General features: G+C 43.7%; 1 protein-coding gene across 1 annotated transcript in view; it reads right to left on the reverse strand.

The window, feature by feature from the left end:
- Positions 1 to 19080, reverse strand: part of foxj3 (forkhead box J3) — an 80459-nt gene that overhangs the window by 36352 nt on the left and 25027 nt on the right. Inside the window, exon 2 of the mRNA XM_039015542.1 lies at positions 18095 to 18551. Coding sequence (XP_038871470.1) covers positions 18095 to 18418 — 324 coding nt within the window. The 5' untranslated portion in view covers positions 18419 to 18551. The remainder of the gene's footprint in view (positions 1 to 18094; positions 18552 to 19080) is intronic.

Raw genomic sequence — 19080 nt, forward strand, 5'->3', positions numbered from 1 at the left:
TAACCACCTTTTCTGGCCCGCAAACTGATTGTCAATTATTTATTTTTTTATATCATAATAAAATATATATAAATAAATAAGTCCAAAAATACATTTGTGAAGCCTTCAAGACAAAATTATTACCCACCCCTGCTTAGTGCGTGGCTGGCTGTGAAGAGGAGACATGACTGGGAATGAAAATAGGTGTGGGACACACAGAGCCCCTCCCAGGCAGGTATGCAGGGGACAACAAGATGCAGAGAGAGAAACGGACACTCACTGGCTGAGCCGACTCACGCCAGTCAGTCACGGTCTATCCAAATTGCACTGATACTCTGCTATTCGAAACAGAATATTCCCCATATTCTGGCTTTTCAGTTAGTCATAGAGAGTGTGATCCTAAAGACATCCATCTTCATCTGAAGAGTTACTTTGAAAGTAATCCAAGGATACTTACACCCACATTCAGTTTAGGCACAGACAAAACTCCTATTCTCCGGAGTGGCACAGAAGTTTATGAAAGCTGAACTAAGGATGTTCCCTTTTCAGCAGAGTAGGAGGGTATTGGAGACCAAAAGCACCGCAAAGATAGTGTTCTGAGCTCAACCTCGCTCACACCCACATCTTTACCTGCTTTCTTGGGTAACCTTGAGCTCAGTCTGCGAAAAAAAAAAAAAAATCAACTCTCCTGCATTATTTCCTGGACGCATTCAAGGTTACAGCCCTGACTCTTCAGTGCAACATTTGAGATTTTTCAACGCTTCCATTTCAAAATTGGTAGCCAGGTTGGCTGCTGCGAATATATTTGAAAGGCTACGGGGGAAAGATTCACTTAAATTTAACACAATGACAGGTCAACACAATGACAAAAGATCTGAGCCACGCGTCTGAACCCTTTTAATCATAGTCCTTCAGGGAGAGCTCTCTCGCCTGGTGCTGAGAGCAAAGCACACACAGTCAAAGGGCTTTCCACAGTCTCCAGAGCAGAGCAGCTCCACTCATAACTAGGGCCTTTCAAATTGTTTTATTTTTGGCCTGATTCGGTTTAGTTTCCCCAAAAAAATCCATTTAGTTTTTTCCAGGTTTGAGGCCCCCCCCCCCCCCCCATCTTTCGCTCTCAAAAATCACAAGGACATGGACCTTGTTAAAAATAGTCAGAGAGAGGAGAGGAGAATAGAGGGGAGGGAGAGGGATGGAGCCACTGTTCAGTCATCATTCACTGGTCAGCACAGGAGACTAAGAAGAATCGGGTCTAGAGGAATGGACTAAGGAACCAGATGGTCCAGAAGTGTTGAAAAAAAAGTAGTGGACATATAGGCTTAGTCTACTATTTGCTTCATTGCCCAGGCTGTCTGTCTATTTGGCTCATCTTACCAGTCTGGTGATATTCAAATTGAACTGAAGGTCTCACTGAATTGATTGGCAGACAAAGGAAACATGTCTAAAAACAAGATCTGCATCATCTAGATGAGGGCCAATTGCACTTCCACTCTGACTTGATCCCCGAACTGTGAAACTCCAAGAGAAAACAAGACAATTGACAGGTTTTCAGAAGGGAAAACAATCCTCACACATTGCATTCACCATTTGACATAACGTCGCAAAAAACTGTTCTGAATTCGCAATATTTGCCATAAGAGAGAAGCACACAATAAGCCTGGCTGTAAATTGGGTCTGTTCCATTCTGACGGATGCAAGCTTGCACTTTCGTGCTTCTGTGCAAATACATGGCTCTCCCCTCCCTCTCTGCAGAGGCAGCACAAGGCCATGAGAGATTGGAGGCAAAGTGACGTCCTCCAGTTTATCCTCCCTGAAAGCCTTCGCATGCTCTCAGTTCCACATGAGAGATCTGATGAAAGCCGTTTGTCAGCACGCCACTTAATTATCAGGCAGTAGAGCGTCCGATAGTATCCTTCCACTAACAATAGCTGCTCACAGCAGCCCCCTATAGTGCCCACACTCACAGCTTCTTCGGTACCTAGTAGTGCCAACGGCCCACTTAAGAGTAGAACGAATTAAAATGCTACAAAGACGTATTGGGTATAAATTCTGATTTATATGGCCTTGTGTCAGTCTCTAGCCTGGTACGCCGTGGATAGAAAATAGACGTATGTAAAATGTGGTTACCTGTAAGGGAGATTTTTTGGGTCTAATAAAAACACGTTCTTTAAAAAGACAACAATAATGCTGTATAACATAGCCCATGTCACCAAAACTAAATGCATTTACCCTTTTTGGAGGTAGAGGGCATAATATTGAGGGGTAGATGACATGTTTTAGGTTACATTTTGTCTTGACCCTGCCGCTTTGACGCTGATTTCGTAAAGACAATTGAAGGATGTGGGGAAATAATGTGGTCGTTTTGTGTCATGAAGTCTGGCAGAGAAACGAAAGACATTGACCTGTAATTTGCTTCCTTTGAATTTACAGAGCTTATACTCCACAACAATCAAAGCATATAAAGCTAAATGTAGGCAACATGCATTCATTCTTTAGGTCTACCATTCTTGGCAGAGTCAAATTTGTCGACTTTAAAAAAAGCCTGAGAACAGCAAAATGTCTCTGGGACGGAAGAAAGATAAAAACATGTTTAAAAAAAAATCACATCTAACGTAGCGAGAAGGTCAAAGTGGAATAATATGAGACTGAAATAAGGCATTTGAATTTAGTATTCAATGTCAGAGAGACGGAAATGACTTGCCAGCCATGATTGAGCACCACTAAAAAAGGCAGGAGGAAGTACGTTTTGCGATTGGGACGATCTCATCAGAAACGTGGTGGAGTTCTCTGGAGGCATCATATATTCACTATGCCTGGTGAATGCAAACTGACTGCCTTTGGAAGTTTGGTTGTTTAATGAATTGCAAGAAAATTATATTCTCAGTGGAAATACAGGTTGTGTTCTTCTCCCGTCGCTCTTAGAGAACAAGCAGTGAAAAAACACGGATAAATGAAGGGTTCACAAATAGACCAGGGGTCTTAACGTCCACATTTACCTCCATCCAAAGCTGGGGGCGTCAAACTCATTCCATGGAGGGCCTAGTGTAGGGCTGGGCTGTATACAATATTTGACTACACACACGTATTGCTGCACGGACCGTCTTGGGTTTTTACTTTACCTTGTATAACTGTATTTCAATGTTTGGTTTGTTAAATGTGATACGCCACTCGGCCTTGTGTAACGTCAGTTTTTATAGTTTACTATGCTACTTGAGTGAGTCGTCCCTCTCCGCCGCTCACCAAGCCCCAACCCGTCACTCAAGGAGCACAGTTGTTGTTGCTCGCCCACTTCACCCGACTTTAGTCTGCATGATCAATGCAGCAGCTGGCAACAAGATGTTGATGAAAACGATGCTGCTTTCCACTTTGCTTCTTAATATATAAAACCACAGCATTCTATGATTACATTATTAGTTTGTGCGTCTTACGGTCTGCAAAAAGCTAGTTTGTGTTTTCTTAGGTAGTTGTGGCTAAAATAAATAGTGTTAGCCGCTAATCACTAGTTAGCTAATAAATGTACAGAGTCAGAGCAAAAAAGTAGCTAGCTAATACAGCCTGATTGATACCAGTGCTGATGTAGGCCTGCTCCTACAAGGAAGTGCCAATATGGCCGACCGGTGGCTTCAAAGCCTCTCACTGGCCAACACATATCATCAGCAATCCAGGTTTTATATCAAGTCATTGGTTGCCACCCTAGGGTTTTACACTTCTCATAAAGCAAATTTTGAACTATTATATAAAAACAGATAATCAAAAATGTAAAAAAAATATATTTTGGCCATTTATCGCCCAGCCCACTGTCTGCTGGTTCTTCCTTTCAATTAAGACCTAGATAACCAAATGAGAGAAGTTCCTTATTAATTAGTGACCTTAATTTGTCAATCAAGCACAAGGGAGGAGAGAAAACCTGCAGACACGCTGCCCTCCGTGAAATGACTTTGAGACATGCGATCTAAAGCCTCTGGATATACAAACAATCCCTCAATAGGACAGAGAAACTATCCTACCTCAGATTAACCTATACATAATCAAAGAAGTTCATATGGGGCAACCAAGCACGTCATGTCTTTGCATCACAGGCAGACAGAGCATGACTCAACCCCGTATCCGAGGTAGATCTCCCATGTTAACCTGTCCTCAGGGTGCACTATTCAATCTTACAGGAACGTACAGAGGAACAGAAAAATAGCCTTTAAAAATTTGAAGTGTTGCCTTAGCGTCGACCTTCAGACCAAACCAGAATTTTCCCGAATTCTATTTGACTTGCTACTGATTTAAAAGGCAGCAACAGACCTCCTATACAGCCCATTAGCCAAGTTAATGTTGAGCAGACAGACTCGCTGACCCATAAATAATACATGGCAGTGGTCAAGAGAGGCCAGACACCTCGGAGCACCCGTTCATCCCTCTACACGACCACATCAATGGGCTAATGCAGAGGCAATTAACTGGGGGGGGGAAGAGGGCTGTGGCCTTGCGGCTGCAGGGCTCAAAGCCGGGGCTAACAATTGCTCTGAGCATTCACACACACACACCATTTCCCACACTGAGCCCCATTTACATATTGTTGTACTAGGACAAAACTCCCAGCATCTAGATAGAGCCTGCGCAAAACCACAAGGTAACAATAAACACTTGTTAAAACGTTGGTTTCCGTTCTTCCTGGTCACTGCTAAGATAAGAGTACAATCCTGTCTCAACACCGGCGACTAGTTAGCATAGTCAAACTGTGCCGCTGTGAGCCACATTGGTGTTCTACTGCAGCTTACACAGCCTCTGCCTCATAGCAAATTGACTTAGCCCACTTCTTTGATGTTTGTCAAATGGGACTTCATTCGATAAATTAACCGCAGAAAACTGGCATTGAAAACGGTGACATTGACAAACGAGCAATTACAACTAGCAATATTCATGTGTCATATCCGTGGGTGCAGTGACCTGCGATTAGCCACGCTGATGCTGGATGGGAGAGTCGTGGCTGTCAATAGGAGTGGAGGGAAGGCTGAGCAGCCCATTCTGACATGTCATCCATCACTGGTTCCGCTCTGCCGCCACAGCTGTGTCACTGTCCCCCTCTCCGTCGAGCACCGACCCCAAAATGAGGACACGCAGGCACGGGGTTCAAGTTTCTCACTCGGAGACCGTCCTGACGTGAGCAAGGCTTACAGAGAGAGGCGTACAAAAGCTATCAGATTTGTGGCAATGACAACATTAAAATAATCCATTTGTAGCCACGTTATGCTTTGCACATGGCGATATCTTGGCATTCACACCACATTCATGTCATTGCAGAAAGCGGCGATCGCAAGCGGCAGTGTGAGGTTATTAGCGCTGGGACAATGACCGAAGGGGTGATCAGGGTTACGTAATTACCATGGAGGCTAAAGGACGCATTATAACAAAGACAAAATTAAATAAGCCAGGAACCTTCACTATAATTACTACCCATGCTGATTAGATAAACATGCCAATCATTAGGCTTGTTACCTCTGCTTTTTATTCCTATCAGATGACGGTGACCTGCAGTGTGGCTGTATAGGCTAGTTAGCTCAGATAAACCTCCAGGTTTAACAGTATATGCTCAGGGAAGAGCTTACCTCAGCCAGCCTCCAGAACTCCGGCATGATCCCCAGTCAGTCATATGTTCCCCAGGACCTTCCCACAGGTTCTAATAATTAGTCCTGGCTGGAGCTTTTTTAATTTGTTTTTTCAAAAAGGAAAACAAAACAGCACGAGAGAACAGCTGACAAATTAGCAGCGAGCTTCACAGGAGGCAAACGATCTACAAGGAGAACAGACTACCTCAATTATGAATATTATTAATGAAATTACAAACAAAGACCTGGAGACCGAGAGAAGGGAAGAAATCCGTCACACACACTTTATTAAAAACACGAGAGCATTGATTGTTTTGTTTGATCGTTCATGTTTTCTGGAGGATTTGTGAAAATAATAGTTTTTATATAGCAGAAGCCAGCGGCAGCAGCAGTAGCCGGCCTAGCCCAGCTTACGTGGATTTAACAGGGAAGATTCAGAGTTAAAGGCGGATTCCAAGGACTTGGCTCTATTTATAGCATGTAGAATTCATCATGGCTCAGCGCCTCTCTCCACCCCTCTGTCTCTCTCCACCCCCCCCCCCTCTTTCCAGGAGAAATCACAGTACCTATGAGAGGCCATGCTTAGGCTCAGACTGACCTAACACCGAAAGGCCATGAGTAGGAATTGAATTCAAACGTCTAGCTTAAGCTTTCAATTAAAACGAGACCAGCAAAGCAGAGGCTTTCATGATTGGGATTCAGTCTTATACTGAAGCCATGGTAAAGCTTTCACCATCTCATACTAGGGCCCTGTGTTCGCGCAATCATGTGACATGCATGATTTTAACCTTTATTTAAAGCTTTTTCCATGAAACTTTACCCCTTTTCTTTTTATGTCAGATGGTTTAGCACCACCCTCAGACAACCGCTTTCATTTTGTGTAAGGCTTTAAATAGAGGATTAAAATGATGACGATGTCAAATGACTGCGCAAACCACAGAGTCCTGCACTTTGGACTGTTAGATGCTCGCTGCCCTTGCTACAATGACAGGAACACCCATATGGCCAAAATGGACACACCACCTCAGAACATCACATCTAAAAATGAAATAAAAATACCCAAATTCAAATCTGATTGGGTACAAAAGGATGACTGAAGGATTCTCACACTCCCCATCCGTTTTCCCTTTAGAAGAACCTGAGAACTAGCTAATTATTTTTCTAGTTACGAGTCGTTTTTTTGCCTAAAATTCCTTGCAGTTCATAACTCTGTAGCTAGGGTGATTTCACCCCCCCTCCCCTCCCAAATTGTCTCCTTTTCCAGCCTCAGATCTGAGACAAAGCATGGGCACAGCCCATTGGAGGTGATGATCTCAGTCGCCACATAAGCGAACAGATCTGGAAAAGTCATAAAATACAGAACCACCCCCTTTCCTCAGTTATTAAATACGCACATATAAATCTCAGCGAATCCAAATTCATCCCTGTGTTTCAACGTCTCACTGCATTGCTGAGTGTATCAGCCCAAACCCTACCCCCAGCTACTGAGCCCATTCTGCTCCCTCACTGCTTTAGTGTCGTCGTAGCACTCAGTGGCTGAGCAACATGCCCCCATAACACAGACCAAGACGCACTGCTTTTCAGAAAGGCCAGGAGCAGTGACTCAGCAAGTATGCACCCCATCCAGAGCTCAACAGTGGATCACTGTCCAACACCATCAGTGGAGAAATAAACAGCACACCAGCAGTACTACTACTACTGGGGTCTCAGTCAGGCAGCAAGTCAGGTATTGACTTTAAACAGATTTCATTATCACAGTCGAGGGAGCTTCGGCGATCAATTCGTGACTAATGACGGATGGCAAAATGTGTTGCTCAGGAGGGAAAGGAAAAACAGTAAAAAAATAAAATTAAAAAAAAGACGCTAATATTTAGGCTAAGATTTGCTTGTATGGAATGGAAAGTCATGGTCATGAGCTGGGAAAAGACACGGTTACATAAAAACGGAGCCAAAATCAGTAAGACAACTCCAGAGCCCCGAGCCCTTTCATGTTCCTCAATGTAGTCGACTCCTCACTCAACGGGGTGTGGGGACAACAGCTCCTGCCAAATGGATGCGAGGCATGCCAGCCAGCATGTCCTCCCCGCCCACTCCAAGGGGCAGAGTGTGAGCAGTGGGGAGGCGGTGGGGGGAGGAAAGGTGAGCCTGGTGGGCGGGCAGCCAGGCAGGAGCTTCCTGACACGGGAACCCGCCACACAGCAGGATCAAACCGGCTGCCGAATGAATCACTACCACTCCCACCACCAACACAGTCGGCACCGGGCCTCCACACAGCCACTTCTGCTGCATCTACAATTAACAACAATCTGGGGAGAGACGGAGTTGCTAAAAATAATCCCACATGCATCTCAAAAAACAGGGCTCTCACTTTGCACTGTCAGTGCCTTTGATACAGCATGATAAGACAGTGTTCTAAAATGGTCGTATTTTTTGGGGCCGGGGAAAATAAGCATTAGTTACTCTAAATATGTATCTCAGCTGCTGAATTATTGAATATCTGCAAAGCATTTAAAATGTAACTGCTTGCTTAGCGGGGTAATGGAGAAGTAGATGGAGGTATCACAGAGTCTACCGTTGAAGCAATTTTACACTTTCACATTCCACGCCCTGAAACCCAAGCTTGAGGTGGGAGATAGCAGGGGCAGAGAGAAGCGCAAAACACGCTTACCTGACTGATCACATTTAAAATAGGCAACAGGAGCTGCCTGGGATTTCTGTGCTGCAGTCAGTCACTACGTTAGTGAGCAGCAACATTATCTCCAAAGTAAATAATGTCCCGGAGGACCGGCAGCTCCCCAAATCACTTCTTAAAAAACAGAAACCGCTCCAGGCTGCTATTATTAAGCTTGCACCATCCAATGGGAAGGGGAACCTTTGATCCCTTTAGGGTGCAGTGCATTTGCATTTTATAATGAGATCAAAGAGGCTAGGTCTGTCCAGGGCCCCTGCAGAAGGCAGCGCCGTACCCCATCTCTAGTCTGCAGACTGGCCGATTTATAGCCTCCTAGACACTGGAGCCGTTTCTTAATCAACATGACACAGTAGCTGTGAGGACATGTGGACATGCAGTAGGGAGATGGTGCTTGTAGGGCAATCAGCAGCCATTATTTGCCAGCTTGACTTCAGGCAGGTGTGGAAAACATGGGGGGAGGGGGGGATGGGGGGGAAATCACACCAGTCGCAACAATCTCCTCAACAGTTAAAGTTCAAGAGCAAACATTTCAAACCTGGTTGAGAATTGCGCCACGTTTTCTTTGGCATCCTTCACCTGCGAGAAACGCAGCAGGGAAATAGTTTCTGCCTGCACTGGACGACATAAGGTGTAGGAAGAAAGATTTGAGACGGAGGTGGGCGGCTCCACAGTCAGCAACTATTGGATTGGGTGTACATGCGTGCGTGGGTGTGTTCCATCCGAGAGCACTAACGAGTTGGTTTCCCGGAGTTGGAGCGGGCCGAACAGGGGTTCCGCTGGCGTCATCTGTGGGTGCTCTAGCGTCTATACATTTAATACCTTAACACTTAGGTTTATACTGAACGTGTCACGTCGAAGAATCCCACACTACCGCATTTCAGCAGTAGCCTATAGGCTGTGTGGCCTGAGGAGAGAACAAGGTCACTGCAGGGCCGAGGTATGAGACCCAAGCAGGTCAGGTAGAACTTGGATCGCTTTAAATTCATTAGCGGTGCGCACATCTGCCAAGGCCCGGCCGGCCGGCCAGCCACACGTTTTCAGAGGGCCTGATCAGATTAGATGGCCGGTTTGAAGCGGGATTATAGACCTGTTTTGTAAACAGAGATTTCAGATCTTTGCAGATAACATGAGCTTTTGCATGGACTGGGTGCCCGGTAATCCTCTAGTGTCTATACATTTAATACCTTAACACTGAGGTTTATACGGAACGTGTCACAAAACAAAAGGATCCTACACTAATGCATTTCAGCAGTCGCCTATAGGCTGTGTGGTCTGAGGAGAGAACAAGTCACTGCAGGGCCGAGGTATGAGACCCAAGCAGGTCAGGTAGAAATTGATCGCTTTAAATTCATTAGCGGTGGCTCAGGCAGGAGCCAGCCAGTGTGAAACTCATAACATTAGAAACTGACCCACAGCCAAAACGTCTTGAGAAAAAAGAAGTCTCATCAGCATCAAGAGCTTTGGACAGGCGAAGCAGGACATCCTAACCTGGGAGAGACCAGATTACTCCGATTTGCCTTTTAATCTGTAGAAAGTCATTAGGGCCAGCTCCACATATCCTACACGGCAATGACAGACTGGAATGGATTAGTTTGAGCAGCAAGATTGAATTGGACTAGAGGGAACAGGGGATAACACAGAAGGGTCTGTTATAGAATACAAGAATCACTACATATACACACACACACACACATATAAATAAATGATTCTCCCATGTAACATGCTCGGTGATGTTGGTACAAATATATGCTATGGGATGAGGGGGGGACTATAGAAAGGATGAAATATCCTTAAGCAAGTATCCATGTAGCAGGCATACTGGGCCAACATAATTCAGGACTAGCCAGTGTGTTTCTCCAAGTACTAGCTATACCCCAAACATTCAAACATTGTTCTCGTCAGCTAATAGTGTGACCTACAGCACAGGCCTATAACAAATAAGAGGTCTCTTTTTATAACTCTTCTGCATCGCTTAGGAGTGCAAATATGTATCCAAAAGTGCTTTAGAAAGCTGGAGAGGGTTTAAGAAAGCCTCTGTTTAATTGCCTGCTCGTGGACGCTGTGTGCTTATTCGCTCCTTCAAAAACGGCCACGCTCATATTTTTTGACCTTGATGAATTAGCTGTTCCTATTGACAGCACTTATTGATATTTCTTAAAAGCGTGGGCTAATGGAGTTCTATGGAGATGATTAAATGCCTGGATTAGCCCGGTCTCATCTCAGAGGCACAGCCCGCATTATCATACAGAGCAGACGCGTGCGTGCTCTGGCTCCTAAATTCTTGCAGCCCGCCAACATCTCTCCAGGGGAATAGCGGAGTGATGACTGCATCCGACCTACATTCACCCCGCCCAGACATGCTCACATCAACCCCTCTCTCACACAAACACGAAAGGAACTAGACACACGCTATCCCCATTTACGAACGTTGCTATGTGCACAGACAATGGAAGTGAAGGATTTGACTTACACCTTCCTTACCTACTGCAGTCCCCTCCTGGCAAACTTGCTAGGAGGGAGTCATTTTTTTTTGAAGGAGTCAATTTATAGAGTATTAAAGTCAAGTAAACAAGTGAAATTGTATATGTATTTAATTAAAGTTCGCTAATGTTAGCTATATCTACTAGCAGTTATGTTGTGTAAGAGTGAAAACCTCTACAGGATTGGTGTTTGCCCCGCGGGTCGGTTGAGCTAACATGCGTTAATGTGATTAGCATGACGTAAGTAACAAGAACATTTCCCAGGACATAGACATGTCTTATATGGGCAGAAAGCTTAAATTCTTGTTAATCTAACTGCAGTGTCCAATTAACAGTAGCGATTACAGTGAAAAAAAATACCATGCAATTGTTTGAGAGCGCACAGCAAAATATTTTATCATGGCAACTGGTTTGATACATTCACATCGGAAGGTAAATAATGTACTTACATTCAGTAATCTTGCTGATATGTCATCCTGAGGGTCCCAGAGATGAAATGTTGCATTGTTTTGTTTGATAAAATACATTTTTATATTCAAAACATAGGCACTGGGTTCTACAGTTTGAACCCCTGCTGTGTCTGCTCCCATCTAGATGTGTGAAGGTTAGTGCCTTTTCTGTAGGGAAGCCATCATTTATGACATTCTGTAGAGTGTGTAAAACATATTTTTTGTTATTACCATATCATTTCTATATGTTCTCTTTAGTTATGTACTTGAAAATGTATCAATTGACCAAGTCGGCACGTTTGGGCTGAGTTGATACATTTTGAACAGTAATGCAATGGTTCATTGGCTCAGTCTAAAACTTTGTACATACACTGCTGGCATCTAGTGGCCTAAATCACACCTAGACTCCTAAGTGATAATGGCCTTTCGCTTGCATTTCAAAGATGAAACACAAAAAAATTGAAAACGCATGTATTTTTGTTTGTATTATCTTTTACCATATCTAATGTGTTATATTCTCCTACATTAATTTCACATTTCCACAAACTTCAGTGTTTCCTTACAAATGGTATCAAGAATATAAACTCAGCAAAAAAAGAAAACGTCCCTTTCAGGACCCTGTCTTCCAGATAACTTCACAGGTCTTCATTGTAAAGGGTTTAAACACTGTTTCCCATGCTTGTTCAATTAACCATAATTAATGAACATGCACCTGTGGAACGGGCAATAAGACACTAACAGCTCACAGACAGTAGGCAATTCATGTCACAGTTAAGAAAACTTAGGACACTAGAGGCCTTTCTACTGACTCTGGAAAAACACCAAAAGAAAGAGGCCCAGGGTCCCTGCTCATCTGCGTGAACGTGCCTTAGGCATGCTGCAAGGAGGCATGCAGATGTGGTCAGGGCAATAAATTGCAATGTCCGCACTGTGAGACGCCTAAGACAGCGCTACAGGGAGACGGGACGGACAGCTGATCGTCCTCGCAGTTGCAGACCACGTTTAACACTTGCACAGGATTGGTACATCCAAACATCACACCTGCGGGACAGGTACAGGATGGCAACAGCCCGAGTTACACCAGGAACGCACAATCCCTCATCAGTACTCAGCATGTCCGCAACGGCGTGAGAGATGCTGGACTGAGGGCTTGTAGGGCCTGTAAGGCAGGTCCTCACCAGACATTACCGGCAACAACGTCACCTATCGGCAGAAACCCACCGTTGCTGGACCAGACAGGACTGGCAAAAAGTGCTCTTCACTGACGAGTAGCAGGTTTTGTCTCACCAGGGGTGATGGTCGGACTCAGCTTGTTGTCATTGCAGGCAATCAACGCTGTGGTGTACAGGGAAGACATCCTCCTCCCTCATGTGGAACCCTTCCTGCAAGCTCATCCTGACATGACCCTCCAGCATAACAATGCCACCAGCCATACTACCCTTTCTGTGCGTGATTTCCTGCAAGACAGGAATGTCAGTGTTCTGCAATGGCCAGCGAAGAGCCCGGATCTCAATCCCATTGAGCACGTCTGGGAACTGTTGGATCAGAGGGTGAGGGCTAGGGCCATTCCCCCCAGAAATGTCCGGGAACTCGCAGGTGCCTTGGTGGAAGAGTGGGGTAACATCTCACAGCAAGAACTGGTAAATCTGGTGCAGTGCTTGAGGAGGAGATGCACTGCAGTACTTAATGCAGCTGGTGGCACACCAGATTGAGACTTACTTTTGAACAGAGAGGGGGTCAAAATCAGAGACACATTATTCCATTTCTGTTAGTCACATGTCTGTGGAACCTGTTCAGTTTATATCTCAGTTGTTGAATCTTATGTTCATACAAATATTTACACATGTTAAGTTTGCTGAAAATAAACACTGTTGACAGTGAGAGGACGTTTCTTTTTTTGCTGAGTTTACATATCCTTGCTTCAGGTCCTGAGATACAGGCAGTTAGATTTGGCTGTCATTTTTAGGCGAAAATTGAAAAAAGGGTCTGATCCTTAAGAGGTTTTAAGGGCCATCAAGCCAATAACTATAAAAACAACGATGATAAACTATAGGCTACAGGACTAGAAAACGTTGGTCAGCATCCACAAGAAAGTTTATCGTTCTACAGTCCTGCACCGGTCGACTGATCAACACATCCTATTACATGTTGCCGATTAAAAAGGTGGTAACAAGACCATTCATAACATTTAACACACAGATACTGGTTCAGACCATTCAGTGCGTGTTTATCACAGTGACAACTGAAAATAATACTTCAATGTACATGTAGGCCTAAGGAAAACTAATATTTATAGTAACTTGTATTAAAACATTTTTTTAAATGTAGCAATTCAACATAAAAACGCCATTTAGGCTGGGCTAAACTTTACAGCATGTCATTGCCCAAGTGGATTGCAAGTGATTTCCATTTTTCTAACGGTTGTCAATTCCTCTGGGTCTTTCACTGTAGTCATCTAGGCTATGTAACAGTGTTATCATAGCCGGCCAAAAGTGATCACACCAATGCACTTTGTCCTCAACTTTCCCCGACATGCATTTTCTATGCTGTAGGCCTGTTTTACATTCAGCAAATTAGTAAAAGTAAGCCTGCTTCTTTCCCCAAATAGGCCATTAGGCTTAGTATATCAAAAAAGTATATAAAAAAAAAAATGTCCTATAGCTTGGTAGCCTATAGCTTCATGGGATTTCACGAAAAGAGGACTGGCATATTATCGGAGAGGCTTGCGTAGCCTAGAGCCTGTTGAGCACGGGAACAGCTGTAACAGGCTTGTGATGTGTAGCTGAGGTAAGAAACTAAATATTAGTTACCTATATTAGGCCATTCATTAGCTAAATATATTAAGGCAATATTTACCCGTCAAAGTGCAAGAAGAAAAAAAAAGTTGAGATCTGTAGTGAGTTCCTCCAGGCTAAAATCTGTGGTCCCTGGGAACGCAAAGTTCCACTAGTGATTATGCATAGGGCTATGTTTTTAGACAACACAATTGCTATACCTGGGCTACGAGGAATTTATTATTGTCCTCTAGTGAATACACAATTATTGTCCATAGGTTGTAAACTGCAGTGACGAAGCAACCATTTGGATGAGTTTTGGTATATTCTTGACAGTTTAGAAGGACAAGGTACCATAGCATGCCACTCATACTGTGTATTTTATCGGTGTTAAGATAGTTTCCTATAGTAGGCGTACTATTGACTTCCCCTTTGCATCTCCCTGCCCGTTCTTAATGCTGTAGCCCATTTTACATTCAGTAAACAAGCGTAAATCTCTCCTCCAATAGGCTATTAGGCAAAAAACGAAATTTGAAACAAGTGTCCAACAAGCTTTTGTAGTTTGGCTTTTCGTGGGACCCCAGGAATAGCCGTGTCAGCGGAGGCCAGGTGCGTAATTGTGCAACAGAACAAAGGCAGGCTCGAAATGTAACCTACAGCCTAAGTAGAAGTGTATACATATTAGACCATAATTCATATAAGCTCAATGTTAGGCTTAATACCGCAGTGAATATATCCAGTCAACTTACACAGCGAAATAAAACATTAGATAACGAAATCATAGGTAGCTACATTATGTGCCTCCAGAGGCTGCGCTGAGTGCGCTCCTTACCAGTCCAGGGGTACGCAGCTGGAAAATATACCATGCAATGAAGAATGTTATTGTTTTCAAGTGAGTAGAAAAGTCTAGGCTGGAAACGGCAGTGAATAGCCTATGCAATTTGAATAACTGCTCAGATGCCTGGTGTTTAAGAATGCATCCCGGTATTCATTTCAAAAGAACTGCATCTAGACTGCCTGATTGGGCAACCATTAATATCAGTTACAGGTTGTTTTTCTTAGCAGTTTACAAGGTTCAGGCACATAAGGCCCAGTAATATATGTTGTAGTTTGTCAGGATGTTTTCGGCTAACAGAAATGTGCTAATGTAGGGATTTCTAGTGACGCGCATATGAATTATGATAATGCTTGAGCACGGAGGAAGTCGTATCCATAGTTTCCACGTTTGGCTTCCGTGTTTTAAAAGCGTTCGAAAATAAGTTATATTAGGTGCATACATATCATAGTAGGTTGCATTCCCAGGACTATCAGCTAATTGAATTAAACACTGTTGCTCCTGTGATTTCCATGTTTCACCATCATCTAAAAAGACATTGTCTTTGAAAATGTAAATCATGGATGAACAGACCGCAACACATGCAGTGACACCACATTCTTCACATCACAGCCTCAATAGTCAACCTAAATACATTTCACCACCTTACAGTACTTTTTACATATGTTCAAACTGTGTAGGCTAACAATTTGTTTTGTTTGTCATTTAGCAGACGCTCTTATCCAGAGCAATTAGGATTAAGTGCTTTTCTCAAGGGCACAGACAGATTTGAACCTAGTCAGCTCGGGACTCAAACCAGCAACCTTTTGGTTACTGGCCCAACCTCTTAACCTCTAGGCTACCACCCAGCCCACAATCCACTATTCCTTAGTAACATCTGCAATGTCAACAGTAAGCATGTCAGTCTCTCTTGGCTCAAAGTAGAGGAGAGATTGACTGAGTGTTAATTTCGTCGCCAATAACTGACAAACTCGTCAAATACCTATTTTTCCTAACTAAAACTAACGATAATGAGATGCCCCCAAAAAGAAACAATAACTTTTACAAATTTTAGTTGACAAATGTGACGAGACGAGAATTCCACGTGAGCCTAACGGACATTTAATTTGACATGAAGCTCTATTTCATCTGTTTGGTCAAATCCTAAACATGTACAATATTTCATGCAATGCATTGGTATCTTTCAGTCGTGTGGTCTGATTGAGCTGATCTGCCCGGCTCTCCCTCACAGCTCCCAGGTGGTCACTTCAGTCACTTGTCAATCTTTTAAACTGATGCGAAGCCAGGACACTTGACTTGCAACTAACCTCAACAAGAAACAATGTTTATGCTCTCTCGTATTTTCATGTAGGCTATTTTTGCTTTGATCACATCAGAAGCTCTATTTTCCCATGTGTGCTGTTAGTCACTCATCGGTGTTGCCGCAGTCCGCAAATGAGAGTTATGGTTGCTTTTTTCCTATGGGAAGAACAAATGCTACTTGTTGAATATTAGGAGTACAGTAATACATCTGGCATTTTTGGAAAGATCCCATTTTCCCACTTTCAAAAGGAAACCACTGTTATTTACCCCCTTGACTGTTATGATGGTGGGGAAATCAAAGCTGTAAATTGTTTAACCTGTAGCCAAGGCTTTAAAGCCTATATAGCTAATTATGGCTGGCATTGGTTACAATCTGCCACAATATCAATGTTGTCAGCTAAGGTATAGGAGGGGATAGTAGGCCTAGTTGGAAATGGCTATCTGAATATGAACATAATGGAAGTTGGAGGTAGCCTAAATATTCATTATTTCACCTAAACAAATCTATACGAAACAATTTCATTAAAAAAAAATATATATAATTATGCAACAATTTCAAAGAATTTACTGAGTTAGTTCATAAAGGGAAATGAGTCAATTGAAATAAATAAATTAGGCCCTAATCTATGGATTTCTCATGACTGGGAGTACAGAGGAGTCTTGGTCACAGATACCTATTTTTTTTTTTATGTATGGTATGGTTCAGAAAGACAGTATCTGGTGTGACCACCATTTGCCTCGTGCAGCACGACACATCTCCTTCACATAGAGTTAATCTGTTGACTGTGGCCTGTAGAATCTTGTCCCACTCCTCTTCAATGGCTGTGCGAAGTGGCTGGATATTTGGTGGGAACTGGAACACATTGTCGCACACGTCGATCCAGAGCATCCCATATATATTTCCTGAGCTTTCTTATATCTCCTAGATATAGGGCAAACACCTCAAAACCTTGTTTCTTATGATACATTGTTTGCCATTTATGAACATGTTATTCAATGTGTTTCTCTGGGCTATACGAGTAAATGTCAAATTCAATATTTTATCAAATAATTGTTATATATAAAGGGGCCCTAAAATTCAGAATAAAAAAGCTAAATGATCCATAGTATGACCATCTTAAAACAATTCCATTCGTCACCTTCGAACCCCCCCCCTACGATCATATTCCTCTCAAATGACACAAGCAAACAGCAAAATTACCTTAAAAAAAACCTAGTTAAGACAAATGTAGTAAAGTATTTTTGTCTAATACATTTGTTTTTTGCGCCGGACCACAGGAAGACTAGATGTCGCCACTGGCGTCGGCTAATGGGGATCGCACTAAAATCTCAATCTAAAATCTAAGACATTGCATATCAACCGAAGCCAAATCAACCCATTTAATGCTGGATACTTTATCCCCTCCCCACATAGACGCACACAGGAAATGGGCTGCATACATCATGTCTGACTGCAATAAACCAGTGCCGCACATCCTACTTCCTATAAATGTCTACTGATTGGAAAACTCATTCTTGTATCACTTTCCATCTGGGCTCTTTAAAAGGCAATCAGCATAGCTTCATCTGTGTATATCATGTGCTCCTTGAGATGATGACACAGCACTGGCTCTCTCCTACACAACGGCCTTCTCCCTATCAAGGCATCTGCAATGAATAATACCACCCATGAATGAGTTATTTAGTCTTTGTTTGCTCAGATAGGGACATCTCTGAATATTAATCCAGAATTTTACTCTTCACAGTTCTCGCAGGGCTGCTCCTATTTTTATATTTTTTTATTCAAAAGATGTACAGCACGCTTTGAGCTTTAGGGAAATTACAGTGTGGTGCTTGTTATGAATGACGTTGAGCTTTTACGACCAACTCGATGTCTACAAAACTAACTCGATAGCATTCCAAAACCACACACCGGGTGATGTCATCAGCTGGGAATTGACATCCGTTCTACTCCAGCTTGTCTGTCTGTCCTCTTACAGTACGTACCTTCCAGCCGCTGCCTGCCTCCCTGTAGTAGGGGAAGTTGTCACAGATCCACTGGTAGATCTCGCTCAGGGTCATCTTCTTCTTTGGCGAGCCGTTGATGGCGAAGGTGATGAGGCTGGCGTAGCTGTAGGGCGGCTTGCCGTCTTTGTGCTGCTGGACTTCCTCCTGGTCCAGCGTGGTGTTGGGGTCAAGCATGGCGTTCTTCTTGCCCATGCCCTGCCCCCCGTGGCCCCCCTGGGCATCCGCCTTCTGGATGGCAGCCCGCATGGTCAGCTGAGGCAGCCAATCCATGGAGGTCAGACTACTCTCCAGCTCCGACGTCATCGCGACGACAGGCTGGGCTAGGCTGGGGGGGGGCGGGGGGGTGTTGATGGGTGGAAAGCAGGCCAGGTGAGGTGAGTGGAGGCTGAGGGCAAGGCTCCCCCAGCTCAGCTGTCTAGCGGTCTCTCAGTGAGGCCTGGAAGAAGATAAGACAGGCAGGGTTTAGTCCAACTACACACATTTTGAAATTACACTTCAACAATGAGATTGGTGAGCATTAAAAAAAAATTACACAAAATGTCTGGCAGCTAGCTAGACATACTGTATTAAATTAGTATCATATTCCCTGTAGTAAAAAGGTAAACGTCTGACTGGTTTCAGGTACTTTCAAAACATATGGATGCTTCCCGTTTTAGAGGATACTAGAAAAACAGGTAGGTTTGATTGACTCAGCCTGGCCTTAAATCCACATACTGGTAGTCAACGCTGTGCCACATATTTTGTTACAGAGATGGTTCATAATACCACACAAGGCTGTCTGACACACACTCCATAATCCCGATCCCAGGACAGCACACAGGAAGTCCAGGAGCCAGCAGCATCCCACTGGCTTGCTTCTGAAGCTAAGCAAGGTTGGTCCTTGTCAGTCCCTGGATGGGAAACCAGATGCTGCTGGAAGTAGAGTTGGAGGGCCAGTAGGAGGCGCCCTTTCCTCTGGTCTTTAC

Source organism: Salvelinus namaycush, chromosome 20, assembly GCF_016432855.1.
Source record: "Salvelinus namaycush isolate Seneca chromosome 20, SaNama_1.0, whole genome shotgun sequence".
Classification (NCBI taxonomy): domain Eukaryota; kingdom Metazoa; phylum Chordata; class Actinopteri; order Salmoniformes; family Salmonidae; genus Salvelinus; species Salvelinus namaycush.